General features: G+C 40.2%; 1 protein-coding gene across 1 annotated transcript in view; it reads left to right on the top strand.

Annotated features, from left to right (window-relative positions):
* immp2l (inner mitochondrial membrane peptidase subunit 2) overlaps positions 1-4,767 on the top strand; it is a 148,674-nt gene extending 143,907 nt beyond the window's left edge. Inside the window, exon 6 of the mRNA XM_044192522.1 lies at positions 2,479-4,767. Within this exon, the coding sequence (XP_044048457.1) occupies positions 2,479-2,604 (126 nt within the window). The 3' untranslated portion in view covers positions 2,605-4,767. The remainder of the gene's footprint in view (positions 1-2,478) is intronic.
* Positions 4,768-18,770: the final 14,003 nt, after the last annotated feature.

Genomic DNA, 18,770 nt, shown 5'->3' with positions numbered 1-18,770 from the left:
TGGGGAATTAAAGAGGAATCCATCGAACTGAAGAATGAAACGGGGAACCAAAGGACCAAAGAAAAAGCCTAAACCAAGGAACCATAGAATCAAAGAAGGAACCAATGAACCCCAAAAATGAAAATAGAACCAAGGAACCAAAACAGAAACCAAGGAACTAGACCAGTAATCACTGATTCAAAGAAGGGCATTCCTGAAAAACGGTGAAAATACTTTGGATAAATAAAGGTTGGAAACACACTGGATCTTTGACAGTCAGAAGCACATTCATGGCCCTTTGTAAAAGTGTCTGTGTGGTACCTGTGTTGTAGCTGAGCTAACGTTAGCGGCTCAGAGAGGCTGAGAGGTGTGTGTGTCTGTGGGGGAGTGGCAGTACGTAGCCATAGCCCTGTTTATCATGGGATCACATTAAGGGGAAAAGTGCAGTCCGGTGGTGTTTCTACAGCCGTCAAAAGCACAAGTCCAAAAGTGCGCCAAAATTGAAAAATACTAAGTAGAGGGTTAGCAAAAACTTCCAGTGAATGATGCGACTCGATCTGCACATATTTGAAAACGAGCTCTGTTTCACAGACTCTCTCTCACGGGCAGGGGAGGCTGGCCACCTCTGGTTAGAGGGCGCTAACACTCTTTTTTTATTTTATATATAAATGTCATGACGTAAATTAGTCGGTCGACTCTATGTCAGCATTGGCCTGGCAAGGATCAGGGTGATTTAAGGTAGTATATGGCGTGTTGAGCCATTTTCAACCCAAGAAATGCAGATTTTCATAAATTGTGAATGTCAATATTTACACCAGCATCGATGTGTTTCATCAAAGTACACAGTCATGTAATTTAGTTTACAGCTCAAAAAACACGTTTACGTGTGCAGTACCTCTTTAAAAAGGAAACCATAATCAAGAAACATAAGAAAGAACCAATAACTAACTAATAACCATCCGCTGTCAGCACTCACAGCTGACAGTTTTATCCACAGTCTAGGTTAGCAGTTGTATGAAATGTTCAATATAGATACATTTTCATTCAATTTTTTTTTTTTTTTTTTATGTCTCGCTGCCTGCCTTAGTAGATAACAGCCCACTGACCTGCTCTTCAACTGCAGCAGATGAATATTAATCTCCAGCTTCATTACGTCACATTATTAAACTGGATCTTGACCTGCAGCTGTTTTGGGGGTGGAGGCTTTTTTTGTTGTTGTTGTGGCCCAGACTACAGCCCCGCCTCAGCTGCGAGGACAACCTAGAAGTCAAATCTAACGCCTCCTCGTCCGTCTGTAGCCGGCCTTGTATCGCCCCTCGAGCCGGAGCACACCGGCTGGCTAAAGGTTACTCCGAAGATGTAGATGAACGCAGCACGGTGGTTTTTTAATATAGACGCCAGCTTTTCAGAGATAACAGGAGTCATTAAAAGCATTTGACATTTGCTGGCGTGTGTGTGTTCGACGTTATGCAAAGCAGCTCTAATTGATGCAGCGAGGACGATGTCGGACAACAGTGAGCGACCAGATCTTCAGCTGACAGCTTGCCGGTTTTAATTATCTCTGCTGTTGATGTCTGCAAGTCTCTAAACCTGAGTGTGAATGTAAATCAAACTGTTTAAAATCCTCCTAAATAAAGTTTTCTCTGCACATAGTGAAGCTCTTCAGCATATTTAGTCCTCATTTTTGTAGCTTCAATAAAATCATTAAAAGCAGATGGGCTCATCACTTTAAAGAGAATACTGTACTCACTCTTTACTCATTTCACAAGTTGTACTAAAAAGCACTCACTGCCTGTGCCAAGGCTACACAATACTCAATATGTGATCTTTTTAACATATATTAATACTTGTATTTATACTAGAAAAGATATAGGTAGACAGACATTTCTTCTTCTTGGACATTTCTTGGATTTGGATTCAAATCTGCATTAAAACGCACATTTGTTTTCGTTTAATTAAGTGCTGCAGTTCATGATAAAATATAGAAATACAGACTTTAAAATCCTGGATTCACACTAAAATCTAATCACTCGTTCGTTGTTTTATGTTTGTTTTAATTCACTTTAGTGACAAATAGTTCTCGCGATAATGCAAAAGTGCTTATCGGTTAGCCTGGGAACAATAGTCAAATAAAAACAAATTTTAAAAAAGAGAAAGAAGGGCTTTATAGAAAATTGAAACACTTGAAAATGTAAAAGCATTTCATCAGCATGTAATTGGACAATGTCAGAGCAACTTCCACATGTTGTGATATAGAAAACAACAACCTTGTTACCGGGTAAGAAAGTTGACATTAAATGATTGTGTAAATCCCAGATTATGTTTAACGATGGTGGAAAAGATCATCGTCAGAGCGTCAGATGTGCTGCACCCACATCCTCCATCCTGACCTGCACATCTTTAATCCTGCTTCTCTACTTAAAGGGCAAGCTACTTCCTTTGCTGGCGCAGAGCGTGAAACACAAAGTGCCCTGAGTTGTGTTTTGGTTTTTTCCCCAGGTGTCTGTGGGGCTGCTTCACGGTCGGGCTTCTCACATCATCTGGCCACCAAATCGTTGGCAGCAAATCAAACCGTCTCTCCCCCCAAACAGAGGGCCGCTGGACACTGAGGAGGAAGAGGGATGAAGACACACACACACTTTTTATAACCACAGTAATGTCTAAATCTAAACTGAAGTGAGGTGTCCATTAGCTGCAGTGTTTGGAAAGACAGACTTGTGCAAAGCTGTAATTTAAACCACACATTGTATAATTTCTTCTAAAATGTCAAATTCAGGAGAAATCAGATTTTCTGTGATTCGGTGTCGGATTGTTCCACTACTGATATGTCAACTGTTCGACTGTAAACAGTTTTCAGTGTTTTGTTCATTTTGCCACAGTCCATGAACAATTCTCTCTCAAAGAAAGACCAGACAACAGGGACTCTAACCTGTGACCTGCACCTGAAACGACCAGTCGATTTTTCAAGCACAAATTCCAAATATTCTCTGGTTCCAGCATCCTAAATGCGATGATTTGCTTCTTTTCTCTGTTTTATATCTCTTGTAAACTGAATATCTTTTGGTTTTGGACTGTTGGGCGAATAAACAAGAGATCTGAAGACAGAACTTGGACTTTAGGAAACTTGTGAAACTTCTGTAATCCAGTGGACTCTTTCATTGAGGATTTCTTTCATCAGTCTGTGAAAAAGTGAGCGCTCCTGTCGATAATCTGTAAGATAAATGAATCTACTGCAGACCTTGATATTCAAATTGAAACCCTTGTGATCATAGAAAAGTGAAGTACTAATTCATTTGATAGCATTCAAAAACGTTGACTTTTTTCAGTCCAGGCGGCGCTGCATCCTGTACCACACAAATATTAGAGGTGGTCAGGGTGGATGGTGGGCGCACAAAGTGCAGGACCATGGTCTGACATTTTGTAAAATACGCTTATTTACTTTCTGGTGGAGAGTTAGATTAGAACGTCATACCGCTCTCATATCTGTCCCTTTTTAAATATAAGGCTACAGCCAGCAGCTGGTTAGCTTAGCTTAGCACAAAGACTGGAAACAGGTAGAAACAGTTAGCCTGGTGTATGTTGAACTTTTCCTTTAAGGTTAGTGGAAAGATCGTGGTTTGGTTACAAAAAAAGTAAATACATCCCTTTTCTGCAGATTCACTTACTATGAATATTCTTAAATCATTTTGCGACTTTGCAAAAATGTTAATTAAAAAGCTTCCTAATTATGTTAATTTAATTAGTTTCACTCTGGCTCTCTGTCTCCAAATCCCACATGAAGCAGTTCTGCATTTAATACCTGTTTGACATGCCTGCGCCTACCTTCACTGTAGAAACACTCACCTCCATCGTCACAAACTCCAGACATTTCGTTTTCTGCAACGTCAGCTGATGTTGACCACCAGCGCCTTCGGGAGAGAATCGTTCATGCCAACAGATCCTGATTACAGTGTCCAAAAAACTACATACAGACTGAAAAACTGAGCGTTATTCCCCTTTAAGGATGTTGTTATAGCAAAGCTTCTTTCATGTCTTTTCTCTCAGTGCGACCTTCATGTTCATGACCTTGCAAGTGCACTTGAGGATAACAGTGTGAATTCAATTATTTTCCAGTGCGATGGGATAAAACAATGCCTGTCATTATCTAAAAATCTGTTTTCACCGTGCTTTTGTTTGTGTCGCTGGTGGTGTCCCCTCTGAGCAGAGGGCTGCTGATAGTTCACACTGATCCCATGAATATTTCCTTCTTTATTAAATGCTCTTAGAGGAGAAATGAGCATTTAGCCTCCCACATCAACCAGGTTATCTGAAGTCTTAATTAGAGAGAAACCACACAAGACAAAACAGCTGACTTCTGCCCGGCTCTCGAACAGCTGAAAAGCTCCGTCTTTCAAGAGGCGCATCGCTGATTTGCATAAATCAAATTGAGGGAGCACTTGTGGTAAATTCAGCCAAATGGAGCTCTCAGATGTAGCTGTTGATTCTGCAATGCTAACAGCTGTGGCACGGCGTAATGGGACCCTGGAAGGCACAAGTAGGGCTAAATGCAGGTGTACTTAACCCTCCCACTGAGGCAATGCACAACAGCGGGCTCACATCTGCATAATTAATTCACTCAAATGTGATGTGCATTTCTGTGCCAATTGAATCTGACATTTAAGGTTTATGTTTGAGGTTATTAAACTGCAGCCTGCAGAGCAAAATGACTGTCTATGCATTTGGAATTAAAGCCTGACTGAGTAATATCCACTCTGGGTAATAAAGCTTGTGTTTGCACATCTCCTGTTACTTTACGTCCTGCATTTACCTTATTTACCGAGAGCTGAAAAGACTCATCAGTCTATCTCTGTGTGTTTGTCTCTAAGCTTCTGTTCTGTTGCCGTGCCAACAAACGCTGCCGGCTGCAGCTGCTAGGATACCGGCGTCACCGTGGTGAGATATGGCCTTGTTTAGACGTGCAGGATCACCACGCCTGCAGGAAGGAAACCGCATGCTGCGCTGTGCTTCCTCCATCAGTTGTTGTTGTTTCTTTGTTTTTGTTTTGTTTGATCTAATTCTCTTTATTGAATTTTCCTAGTAATATACATATATTTAAAATATGAAATAATAAAATGATGGACTACGATAGGAATTACAATATAGAGGAAACTAATTACTCATATGCATTTGCATAAAGGGAACTATTAGTCACTCCGAGTTTTTATTTTTTCAGTTAGAGAATCAGCAGCTCTGTCCTGCTATGTAGTGGATTTAAGGGGACGTTTACACTCCAGCAAGCCCAGCCAACATTACCTGAGATATAGTGATACACAGCAGAAAGTCCTCATCCTCAAAGCCTCTTCTTTGGTTTCAAATATGAACAATAAAGCATAAATCTAACTTCTGCCTTGCTTGTCCAAGTACGTGACTTAAGCAGCCAAACACAGTTGTTAGAATGAAGTACGAGTCTGATCGTACATTTTCCTTATCATACTTATAATACTACTAACTAGCACTACATTGTACATTGTACATTACAATAACAATGCTGGTTGTTTATGTCCACGTCTTCTGCTAGCTAGAGCTGATAGAATCTGCTAGCAACAATTGTAATTTCAGCAGGCTGGAAATGGGAAGCTGCTTTTGTCCACCGCAGTGTGACGGCAGAAGCTTGACGAAGGGCTTAGTGAACGGTCAACCTGCGAACGGGTTCGACTCACCCATGGATTCATAAATCGGGGCGATCGTACCCTAGTTTCTGTGGAAATGTGTGGTTTTATGCTGAATTTATCACCTGGCTGAGACTTGTTGTCTCACTGCGTCTGTTCTGTGCGTTAAATCTTCCCGAAGGGGATTTTTTTTTATGCCGGAAATGATCTAAGAATTCTGTCAGAGTGTTAAATCCAAACATAATGGGAACATTTTTTCAACCACACGTCAATATGACGTTCATCCTCAAGGACAGTCCACCTCACTGTGATTGTCTTCCTGCTGATGCTGCCATTTTACTGTTGCTTCATCTCCCTTAAGTCAGTATTAAACTGACAGCCTTCCCTGCCCCACATTAGTCCAAAGATACCTCAAAAGCAACCTGAGATGAACGCTGCTGGAGTGTCATTGGGAGAATGAATCTAACCAATTATCTGGGGGTGAAATTCATCCCCATATCAATGTCATGTGGTCATGCATATTACAACAGTTTGCCCCATTACTGCCCTGCGCCAGTTTTTGTGGATCCCTAATGAAATCTTGGAGCCGTCTACAAACGCTCCATGGCTCATTTGGCTGTTTGATTGCTCCTCTCTCACAGCGATCTTGACCAGTTTGAAATGCAATTATGTTAATCGGAGCGCGGTGCAGGGTCAGTCCTGCACTTTGGGCCTTTACCTCGCCCGTGAATAGCTGAGCCCTGGAGCCCTGTGGATGAAGGCGTTTCATCCAGCCCTGTAATAGACATTAAACAGCGCTTGGCTGATGCGTGTAGGAGAGCCACGGAAATTAACCTCCGCGGGTCCGAGGTTGCGCGCTGAGCCCCGGGGGGGAAACAGCAGCAACTTGATACTTGTCAGACTCTGAATCAACCTGCTGATGTCAAATCCTGGCTCAGAGCACAAAGGCCATGGGTGGTGTTTAAACCAGAAGTGAACCGGACGTTTTTAATTGAAGCCTGATATTGATATGGGTTGATCAGAAGTTGCTATATTTATTAGAAAACTGTTTACAGAATTGAGCTTCAGAGCAATGCTTTTGATCACAAGAGTACGAGAACTATTTACAATCTAGTTTAGTAGTACAGACACTGACACATTTTACTCTGATGATACTCGTACTCGTAAAAAGTACATTGTCTGTACCGGCACTTCTTTCAGCCGAGTACCCGCTCAACCCCAATGATAACTTTGGAGTTTTGTTCATTTCTCCTCTTTTGGTTGAGGATAACAACCGCCTCCCCTCACCTCCCGCCGCTGCGACTAGCTCGCACGTAATGCACAGAAGACCAAACTTAAATCAACCCTCCATCAAACAGCAAAATAAGCAAATAAAACCCAAAATGTCAGTGATACAGGGATTAGTAACTGTAATGTAATTACTGAATTACAAATTGTAATCCCTTACACTACTCGTTACTAAAAAAGGCAATCACATTACGATAACGCTAAGAAATGCATTACTGACTGCCAACACTGGTCATCAGTAGAAAAGATGAACAATGTAAAGTGTAATTGTAGCTATTTATTTATTTGGTCCTGGTGGACACTTCAGCCAAAGGGCTTTACTGCTCACTTACCAGATGGGAAGCTCCTTCCAGTGACTCATTAGTTCAGTGTCAGGCTGAGGCCAAACGCCCTGCATGTGTTTAAATGCCTGGATTAGATTTACTCAGCGAGGGAGCTGCAGACGACCTTTCCATGTTCTGAAGGGTTACACCGGGAGTTTTTTTTTTAAATTGCAGTGCTATGTCATTACCTTCTTAATGATAACAATAATTGCTTAGCACTTAAGAAATGCTTTAAAACAAAAGCAACTTAACAAACCAAGAGGAGATTTCCACTGTTTACTACTTAAAGCCCATTATTCAGGCAGACTCAGCAGATTTCAGAGTACTCTTAAATTACCAAACCTCCACAGCAAGATTAGAACAATAAGTTATCACAAGTTGAGTGCAGTTTCACAAAGTTTTGAGTTGTTTAATTCTTAACGATCCAAGTTTTATAATTGTATTTCCTCCAGGAAGTTTAGAAGACCCTGACTGGAAATGATTTAAACAGTAAAGTTTAATTTACTTCTTCATGAAGCTTCTTATCCCCAGCCTGTCTCTGTTTCTGCTTCAGTTAAAGATTTCTTATTTTTATTAAGATTTCTTTTAGAAGACGAGTAAACATGGTGGATTCAACCCGTGAGTTTGTGAGACAGTGAGACAAACAGAAAGTTTTAGTGACGTGGAAGATGTGAGAGCTGCTCCAGCCTGACTTTATGTTGTGCTTTATGTCATTCTGGTCTCTGTGCTGCTTCTGTGGTTGTAGAAACTGGTCTCTGTGTTTCCTCATCCCTGATGCATTTCTCCCTGTATGATTTTTTGTGTAAAATGGCGGCTCTATAAGAAGCCCTCGTTCTTTGTTTCTCAGAGACAGACACCTGATGTTTACCACAGCATCCATTTCCTTCTGCTCTACCTCCTATCATCCATGAATAGTTGCTAATGATGCTAGCAGGAGACACTGTGCAAGAAAATGTATTATCCTGCACAGTGATAAATTTGCTAATGAAACGAACTGCAAATAGCAAGTTAAACCCTTCAACTGTCACGGAACGACACGCTGATGTATTTCACTGTGGGCTTCAGTCGCAGCATCTTATAACTGGTTACATATCACCTGTTTTTCTGGAGGCTGGGGTCAGAGGTCGTGCTAGATCAGAAGGCCAATCGGGACGCGGTTTGCCACAGCGGAGTTAAGGATGAGGCTGAAAGTTTCTCACACCCAGCAGCAGCAGTAGGGCATGATGTAACCGAGTGTATTAGAGAGATTAAACCGCTGCGTTGTCTTTCTGTGAGCTTCCGGCAGTTTCTAAGCTGCTATACGTACTGCTTTGATACGTTTCATCCCTGTGAGCTCCTCAGACAGCACTATGGCCAATTCTGTTCGGCACATTATGCCTCGACAATGAAAAAAATATTGGTTTAGAGAGATAACAACTGATGAGCTCTTCTTGAATAATTTGAAAGTTGTGTTGAAAAATAAAATATTTAAAACACGTTCTGAGATAAGTTTTTTTTTTTCTTTTTTTTTTCCCCGGCTGTGACAGAAATTAAAGTTCATTATCTCCAGATGTCACCGTCTGGTTAGATAAAGCAAATGCAAGAGAAAAAATTGCCCCTTATTGGACTTTAAAGCCTCTCGTAATAACATTAAAGTGCCAGTATTACCATCCATGTTGAATTAGGGTTCAGAGATCCATATCTGCACAACGCTCGCCTTGAATAAATCCTCTCTAATTACATAAAGTCTTCTTACACATCCTTCGTAAGATGTAAGCTATAATATAATATTGCATGGAGATAATGAAATACATATCTTAGCTTCATAATTAAATATATTATAACTGGCTCATAAATGTGTGCATCTCTGACATTTGTTCCCTGAATGTGACATTTACAGGTGACAGTGATGTTTCCAGTTCTTCCTCTGTAGGATGATTCAGTCCTCTCCCTCCCACTTTCTTCTCACCATGAAACAGTCCCGATCGCATTCAAGGTGTCAGTGAGCGGCTGCTGTCCTTGAGCAAACTGTCTGGGGGATAGAAAGCCTCTTCCAGGCATTTATCTCCCCTCACAGCGGGGAGGTTCAAACACCAGCGCTCCAGGTCCTAATCTTAAATGAGATGTCATTTTGACCTCTCCTCAGCGCAGTCAGCTGCAGCTGCCCTCCACCGCCTATTGATGATTTAATTAATGGCATATACAGGAGAAGGACCCCGAACTTTAACATTGCGGTGGATGTAGTCCAACGTATGAATGCGTGTGTAAACATTTTTGCAGATTGTTTCAGACTTTTCTTAAAATCCTGCTCTTGACTATATTTAGTTGCCTATTCATTTTATCAGATATTGTGATATTAATTGTGGTTTCAGTCTTAATGAAGCAATGACAGACTATTTCAGTACAAAATTAGAGGTTGTCTAATGTCTCGAAATTGCTGATATAGAAAGAGATGTTTCAGTATGCAATCTTACTATTTTTCACACATGGAATCTGACAAAGTCTGATCAGTGAATTATGAAAACACAACCACCTTTAATCCCACAGCGGTCAGACGTTCGGGTGGTGTGAACCCAGTGCAGCCCAGGTTACGTATTTGTTAGCTTGAGTCGTTATTAACCTTAAAAACTTCCAAAGTAGTGTCCATAGACATGCGAAGTGGGAGGGGCCAGAGGTGATTTCCCCATTAGTGTGCCAATTAAAATTTTTCTTTTCATGATGTCCCCAAAGTTAGGACGGCTCTAAACACTACAATACCCATGAGCCTTGGCCACCGCTGCCATGGAGATGAAGTCACTGGTGTGAAACAGAACTGTAGCGAATTCAAAATGTTTCGAAGTTGAATTTTTGAACAAAACACGTTGCCATGGTTGCCGAATGCTCCAAAATCTGAAAGTGAATTGATCTGAGCTGCAGATTGTATTATCAGTTTTCTCGACGCCGTAAACTTTAGCTTCCGCCTGCCATTACCGGCACACGTAACAGAATCTGAGGCTCTGTGATTGGATGTTTCTTGCCAAAATGCACCTTGGGAGTCAGACCTTTTATCAAAGAACCAGATATTTTCTAACACAACTGTTCATTTTTTGTATTGATGATTCAACCACGAGAGTGTCATGCCGATCCAAGCCGTAGGAGTGCTCCAACTGTGAGTCACCCAACTGTGTCTATGGGAAGAATGAGTGGGACTTCCGGAACAAGGGGCGCCCGAAATATCTCCTGCCACTTAACGACTCTGTGGCATGTAGCCTACTCTACTTTCTGCTAACAATCTCACGATGCATTGCATTTAATGGATTTCAAATTACAGTTGTGCGACACACCTCAGTCATGACACAAATGGTGGTGATTCATAAATGTACGAAATCTCAATAGGGAGTAGTGAATGAATGAATGAAGCAGTCCTTTGGGACCCAGCCAAAGACTCAAATCTAGCCATGGGTCTATTGAATCCTGTTAAGGACATTGTCCAAACATTTTCTATCGTCTATCCCTTGCTCCTGTGCTGCATGCCCAGATGAACATGTCGAATAGGGTATTTTTCCATTTCCATTCAGTCTCACTGCACGGCAAATCATAGTTTAGTACATAAACCAACAGAGACAAAGGGGATTGTGCCATTGTCTGAAAACCGGATCCTGTTACTTATTTTAGGCAAAGGCTGCATCCATTCATGTCGCAGTATCCTTTGAAGCAGCTTTGTTTCTTTTTGTTTAGGAGCTTTAAGTGTAGTTTTGAGCCCAGCTTTTTCCTCATGCAACGAGAGTGAATGGAGGGAGAAGAAGAAGAATCGCTGTTTCTTCTTTTCCACCCATGAAGCACCGCAGTAGCTGATAAAGACCATCTGCCTTAAGTGGACAGATATCAAAGCTGGGAAGCTGCACAACCCGAGCCGTCATACCTAGACAACAAAATGGGTTTGTCGCTCAAAAACAACCAATGTGCATTTGCTGATATGCCACCAGCATGGTTAAGGTCTGTTTACAGGTTTGTTTAAAAGTTCCACCTTTTGAGAAATATGCTTATTTGCTTTCTTTGTGAGAGTGAGGTGAGAGGATCGATCGTGTGTTAATTACAGCGATGGAGTCAGAATGCTTAGCAGAAAGGGCGACACAGCTGGCCTGGCTGTCCAAGGTATACAGTGCTCCTCCAAAGCTGACCTGTTTACACAGTATGGCTTGTTTGTTTAACACGTACATAAACAGAAATATAAAAAGGACAGTTTGGGATTTTAGGGGGTGCTGAAGCTATTAATATTCCTTTAAGTATGTTTAAGCAAATAAAAGCACTCGGTTAACTGCTTAATATCATAATAATGGGGAATCATTTATGGTTAGGGTCTGGTTAACTTTTGACAACTCAGCAAACTCTGTCTCCGGTGTCAAAGTCAAACATTTCAACTCAATGCCATAAGAGCATCACGCTGATATTCAGCACTGAATGTAAACATTCAGTCATTTGAAGCAGTTTGAACAAACGACAAATGCTGTTGTTTTTCTGGAGAGAAACTCTGAGCTTTTACTCAAGATTACTCAACATTAAGAAAACAGCTCAAACGATGGAAAACCATGTAGAAATATGACATTTCCGTTTGAGTGATGTTTGATCGCATGCCATCGATGTCATGATTAAGTCTGTTTCCATTTCACTTTGTTGCATTTTCCTTTTATTTCAATATTTCAAGGTTTTTTTTTTATTTCCAACTCTCAGTATGTGACTTTGCAGAAACTAATAATAATGAATGTTGATGCTGATTGGCTGTCGGGGACGACGTGTCTAATTTTGCTGCCTGTGATCTGGGAGCATTACAGCTGTGTAATTATGTTTCCATGGCAATCCCATAATAGTCGGTAAGTATATATATCATATATATATATGATATATATATATGATATATGATATATATATGATACATGATATATATATATATATATATATATATATATATATATAGGATATATATATATATAGGATATATATATTCTATATATATGATATATATATATATATATATGATATATATATATGATATATGATATATATATATGATATATATATATGATATGATATATATATATATGATACATATATATATATATATATATATATATATATATATATATATATAGGATATATATATATATAGGATATATATATATGATATATGATATATATATATGATATATGATATATATATATGATATATATATATGATATATGATATATATATGATATATATATGATATATGATATATATATATATGATATATGCTATATAGATATAGATATATATAGGATATATATATATATATATGATATATGATATATATATATGATATATGCTATATAGATATAGATATAGATATATATAGGATATATATATGATATATGATATATATATATATGATATATGCTATATAGATATAGATATAGATATATATAGGATATATATATATATGATATATGATATATATATATGATATATGCTATATAGATATAGATATAGATATATATAGGATATATATATATATATATGATATATATATATGATATATATATATGATATATGCTATATAGATATAGATATAGATATATATAGGATATATATATATATATATATCTGACTCTGTGTTGTTTGTTCCCAGGCCTCGGGGCTTCCTCTGGGCCCAGGCTCCCTCAGAGATTACCAATTCATGAAGTGTGATAACTCAGAGGCGTCGTGACAGCGGCCGAGCTGCTGCTTAGAGATGCAGGTCAGCGGATCTCGAACCAGCTCGTCCCCTGGGAGGCATCCTCCATCTTCATTATGGATTCTGATATCTTCCATCATCTGACAAGTGAGACATAAACACGCACGCACACACACGCAGAGGAAGTCAGGGAGTGTGTTTAGCCCCGGGCCCCTCAGCTGAGCCCTTCAGAGGATGGAGAGGGATGAGGAAGAAGAGTAGAGCTGGAGGTCAAGGAGGAAGCGCAGATCAAAGAGGAGTTCAATAATAGGCAGCACTTTATAAGATTTGTTAGAAGCTGAAAACTGGCTTTTACCGTCACGACCCCGAGACACAACCTGCATGAGGAGCTGAGACCAGCAGAATCCTCCTCATCTAAAATTTCTATTGACTTACTGTTATAAAGATTAGATGTATTTTATCCTGCTGTTTTTACTGTTGAGATAAGTCTTGGTGTGGTTCCTTCTGTGCTCATGTTTTACTGGTTTTAATTTATTTTATGACTTTGATGTTGGTTTTTATTAGCTGCTGAGGAAGGAGCGGCTCGATAGACATGGTATTACACAGGATTAGCTCTGAGATACTCCGTGGTATTGAGATTGTAAACAGAGGTGGAAGAAGTACTCAGACTTTTCACTTCAGTAAAAGCAGCAACACCACAGTGTAGAAATACTCTGTTACAAGTAAAAGTCCTGCATTACATTTTTTACTTAACGAAAAGTATCAACGCATCAAAATATACTTAAAGTACCAAAAGGAAAAGTACTCATTATGCAGAATGGCCCCAGAATATATTATATTACTGTATTATAATTATTAATGCATTCATGTGTTTATCACTTTAATGTTGCAGCTGGTAAAGGTGGCGCTCATTTTAATTACTTTATATACTGCTGGGTAGCATAATACAGTACAGCACTTGAATAAATGTACATTCCACCACTGATTGGTAGACAAACAACAAACAGCTGTAAAGTGTGACCTAAAGGTGGCGCCAGAGGAACGGCCATGTTATTGTTGTTGTTTTGCTTTGAGCTGAATGCTAAAGTTAGTATGCTAACAGCCTCATTAGCATATGATTTATCATGTTACCTGTAGTGTAATGTTTAGCACGTGAGAATGCTTAAATGAGTGTGCTGGTATAGTTTCAGTTTATTTCTTTTATATATAGCACTTTAAAACGCAAACAAAGACAGACCTACGTACTAATGTCCAATCACAGCTGCAGCCGAGGCAGTTTAAGAGATGAGAAGTCCGTAGATCAGTCATTAATATTCATCTACAAATTTAAAGTTCCCCTCCAGACACGTTTTAAAGTATGGAAAAATACTCTGCTATGGGTCATGTTTTGTTTATTATTATAGTTATTTTGTTATTATTTGTTCAGTAAGAAATTCTGGATCTATGAATGCCCCGCCCACCACCGCTGTGTGTTAGGTTGACCGGTGGCGGTGAGCGCAGGGATGCGGGTGAGAGACATACATCCATGGTGAGTGAGTGGTGCTCGTCAAAATGGCTAGAGTTAGAGACCCTCGGTCAGACTCAGATCAGGAGTTTGTTGTGCACCAAAATCGTATCAGAATGATAAGTGTAGTTAGCATCATTTATTTGTTTATGTTGTTTGTTAGCTTGTTAGCTTGTAACTGGCAGTGGCCGACACAGCGTTAGTGGTTGTGAGACATACAATAAGATCTGCGACTCTTGCTGAGTATATATAATACCTAGGAATTTGGCTTGACAGCAGACTATCATCCAAGATTCACATTCAACATTTGACCCAAAACTTAAAAATCAAACTAGGTTCCTTGTATAGAATTAAAGGATGTCTGTCTTCTTCCAGCCGTAAAACTATTGTGCAGTCAACCTTCATGTCTGTCCTCGACTGTGGAGATATTCTTTATTGTCACGCTGCCCCATCAACACTTCGGCAGTTAAATCCTGTGTATCGCAGTGCTTTACGCTTTATCACAAATGACACGTTTCGTACTCATCATTGTTCTCTGTATCACACGGTTGGATGGACTTCCTCACAGTCAAGAAGAAATAGCAATCTCATGTTATTCATCTATAAAGCTCTACTGTTGAAGCTTCCTTCACATTGCCCTCAAACTACAGTCTGACATTCCCCTCGGAGATTTTAAAGCTTTATTATCTGATGTTTTCAGGGATTCTTATAACTGCCTGATTAAATAAAGATTGAATAAAATAAATAAATAAAAACAGTGTGTTAATCACATTGTTATTACGTAACGTTAGTAGATAATGGAGGCAAGCTCCAGGGTCCGGTTTACATCCAAAAACTGCACACTCTACCAAGTTTCCTGTCAAAACTTTCACTACGCTAACTTAGTGCAAACTCTCGCTCTCTGTACTGACAAGTCCGCTCTGCGCTGGAGGTTTCAGGTGTCTTTGCCGGTGGCGTTGCGATTGGATTCGGATTTGTGACGTCCCAAATCTAGCTTGCGTACGTTCAGATTTTAGGGAAGTGTACAGGCATCTCCCCCTTCAGTAGAGGAATGTGAAAACCCCTCTCTGGTGACACACTTTGCACAGAAGACGGTAAAGTCAAGGATTGACATTTTAGGGGACTTAAACATAAGAAAAAGACATTTTTTAAGTGGAGGGGAACTTTAATTGTAATACATCCAGTAGATCTCTCTATCTATTGCATTTGATTGATTGTTACTGGACTAAAGTTGTATTATGCACACTCGTAACAATAATATCATTTTCATCAGGAGTAATACAAGTTGTAGTTGTGGCAGCACTATTATCATCATCACAAAGTATATAGTAAAAGGAGTTGGTGTTAGATGCATTTAGCTGCTCAGAGCAACATTCACAGAGGATGTTAAAATGCAGAGCCGCCCCAGACCTCTGCATCATTTTCTCAACACTGCATAATACCACAAATATTTGAAATATTATAAATGAAATATTAATATGAATCCCTAGTTAATAATAAATCCCTGCCCGCCTGTAACTGCATGGCAGCACTCTCCTTTATTACTCTGCCCCCAAACCAAACCTGTTGTAGCTAAAAAGACCCCGCTATTGACAGCTTGAACCTCTCAGCTGGGTGTCAACAGTATCAATGCGCCGAGTTCCCAGCAGGAAAAACGAAGCCAACATGGCTGCTCCTGCAGAGGCTCCTGGTACACAGCAGAACCAATTAAAAAACTCAATTCAGCCGCTCAAAGTCCTGCTGAGAGAGTGATGGCGTGGTCGAGCTGATAAGCGGCTCAGCGTTCAGACGCTCTCTATTACAGCACCCCCCCCCAACGTTCCCTCTCCTGCTGAGGGATCACCACTCCGACCTGGGCTATCTCCAGCACCAGTGGCAACAACAGGCAATTTGTGGAAGGTTATATAGGGTAATTAACAAATGTGCTGTGTGGTGTTGGCTGACACGTTTCATATCATGTTTGTGTTTCCCTCAGGGCGTCTGCCACAGAGACGCTCCCGTGTAGAGACAAGCTGCAGGTGGAAATGAAGACAGAGTGTAGAGTCACTCAAACATGTACTTTGCATCTGCTGCTTTAATTTTAAACTCGAACACCAAAACTTCATGTTTATTGTACTGAGAACCATCTGAGGCTGTAAATAAGTTAAAAGCCTTTTATTAACACGGCTATGAATGGCGTGAATGCAAGTCTCAAATATTTTTGCTTTATGCCGAATTCAGAATACGTGATAGCAGCCCGATGATGACCTGACCCAACAGATGTGCGGCATCGAGAACGAAAAACAGGGTTGCCCGTGAAAATCACTTCTTTTATCCGATGTAGTGTAGGGTTGAATCCCGGGAACTGAGGTCCCTGTATTTCCCGGGAACTTTCAGCTAAATCTGGACCAGTTTCTGGGGGAAACATATATCTGCTTGATTCCAGGATTTTTAGCATGTTTGCGCCTGTGTGTTCACATATGAAGAAGTATGTACTGAAACAAAGACGGCCTCTCCAAACCTCATTATAACACTACCACTCATTTCTCATTGATACAATCCAACCTTGAAATTTTCATTCTAAAATGGCGGCTCACAGTTCAGCTGTGAGGCAACATATTTTTTTTAAATGTGTAAACACTGGAGAGAGGATATATCTTTTACATCTGACCGGTCATCAATATATCAAAAACGAGGAATGTGACAAAATTGACAATTGCATTAGTTCATAAAAACCACTGAAGTCGCACTTGCATTCGCTGACAGGCATCAGCTGCTCGGCTACCAGCTGACTAGTAACGGCGAATCATATTCAAGCAGGTCTACAGAGTGGGAAATGTTACTTTTTTAGCATCATTACTGGTAAAGCTCTAAGAAAAGCAAAATCAACAGAGTTGTTTGGTCTGTCACACAACACTTTCTGTGAACACTGCAGTTAATTGACTTTAATTCTTGTTCCTTTTAAAGTGGCTATAATCGATATTTGTATAATAACAATGTGTTGGGTGTCTCTGGTAGCGATGAACCTCCTGAGAGTTATCAGCTGGATCTGCAGCTCCCGTCGGCTTCACGGAGCTTTACAGTGACTTTCAGCTCGTTGTTTATCTGTTTCCAGAGAAGAAGCTGTAAAAAGCCGCTGAACACGAGCTGCTCAGCAGCAGACAGACTCAGTCAGAGAGCAGCTGCTGAACATAGCGGAGCATCTAGCAGCTAAAGAGCCAGATGTTTCCCTCAGGAGCTGCTGGAGACCAAACACAGAGCTGACAGAGAGAAGACCGGACTGACGTCCATCAGGAGACAAAGACACGCCTCCTGATGAAGCGTCATGTGACTCTGTAGCTGCTGGATGTGGAAATAAGCAACTGTTTGCTAACAAGTTCAACATATCAAGTTATCACATCTTGTTTCTGCTGCCCCCAAGTGGCTAAAAAAATCAGCTATTGCAGGTTTAAGGATGAAGGAGGAGGAAGATTGGATTTTAAAGCTCTGTACTCCAGAGTTAATTAGAGGAAGTGAAGAAGGAAGACTGAGCGGAGGAGGGATGTGAAGTATTTCTTGAGGATCTTCAGGCTTTAGAGAGAAGATCGGCACTGACTGGAGGAGACTCTGTCACGAAGTATGTGACAGAATAAACTGTGGAAGCTATATAAAGCGTAAGCCACAGGACTGAAGCTTAAAGGAAGGCTCCATGAAAATACGTTTTGAGTATCAAATAGTCACCAGCTGTTTTCTGAAGTTTGAATTAGTTTTTTGTTGTTGAGTCACAACAACAATGTGGAATAGGAGTGCAGTACTGAAAATACTACTACTACTACGATCACTACTCGAGCTTGTGGTAGTATTACTGGTGAAAATACTACTACCACTACTGTAGAGTCCCTACACGTTGCATAAAGCAGCTAAAATGAAAGCTTTCTTTTCTTTAATCTTTTTCTGTGTCTGCCTTTGGTCTCATCTTGTTTCTCCACTCTCTCCAGCTTCTTCTGTTTTTTTTGGACATCCCAAATGTTTTGATCTCAGTGTTTTGATCCGGCTCTCCAAAGAGATGATCAATGGTTTCATCATGCAGTTTTTTTTTTTTTAAAGGAAGGTGAAGGATCTACATCCTGCCCTTCGTGGACTGCAGGGACGTCTCTCCGCTCTGAGAGTTTCAACTTCATTGGCTGATGTAATGTGTACAGTACAGAAATATTACACAGAAAGACAGGTTTTTCTCAGAAAGTCCCATTTAACTGTTTGTGGTTGAATTTGTGGATTATTACTCAGTGATAAATACCTAAATTATAACGTCAGGAAGGAAAATAAACCCTTTGTTTGTTGCCACTCTTCCAACATGGCTGCTTCTCCTTCACTTCCTGTGGGGCCTGGACTACGAGGCGAG

Source organism: Siniperca chuatsi, linkage group LG4 (genome assembly GCF_020085105.1).
Source record: "Siniperca chuatsi isolate FFG_IHB_CAS linkage group LG4, ASM2008510v1, whole genome shotgun sequence".
NCBI lineage: Eukaryota > Metazoa > Chordata > Actinopteri > Centrarchiformes > Sinipercidae > Siniperca > Siniperca chuatsi.
The sequence above is the reverse complement of the archived record's forward strand: the minus strand, read 5'-3'. Positions and strand labels throughout refer to the sequence as shown.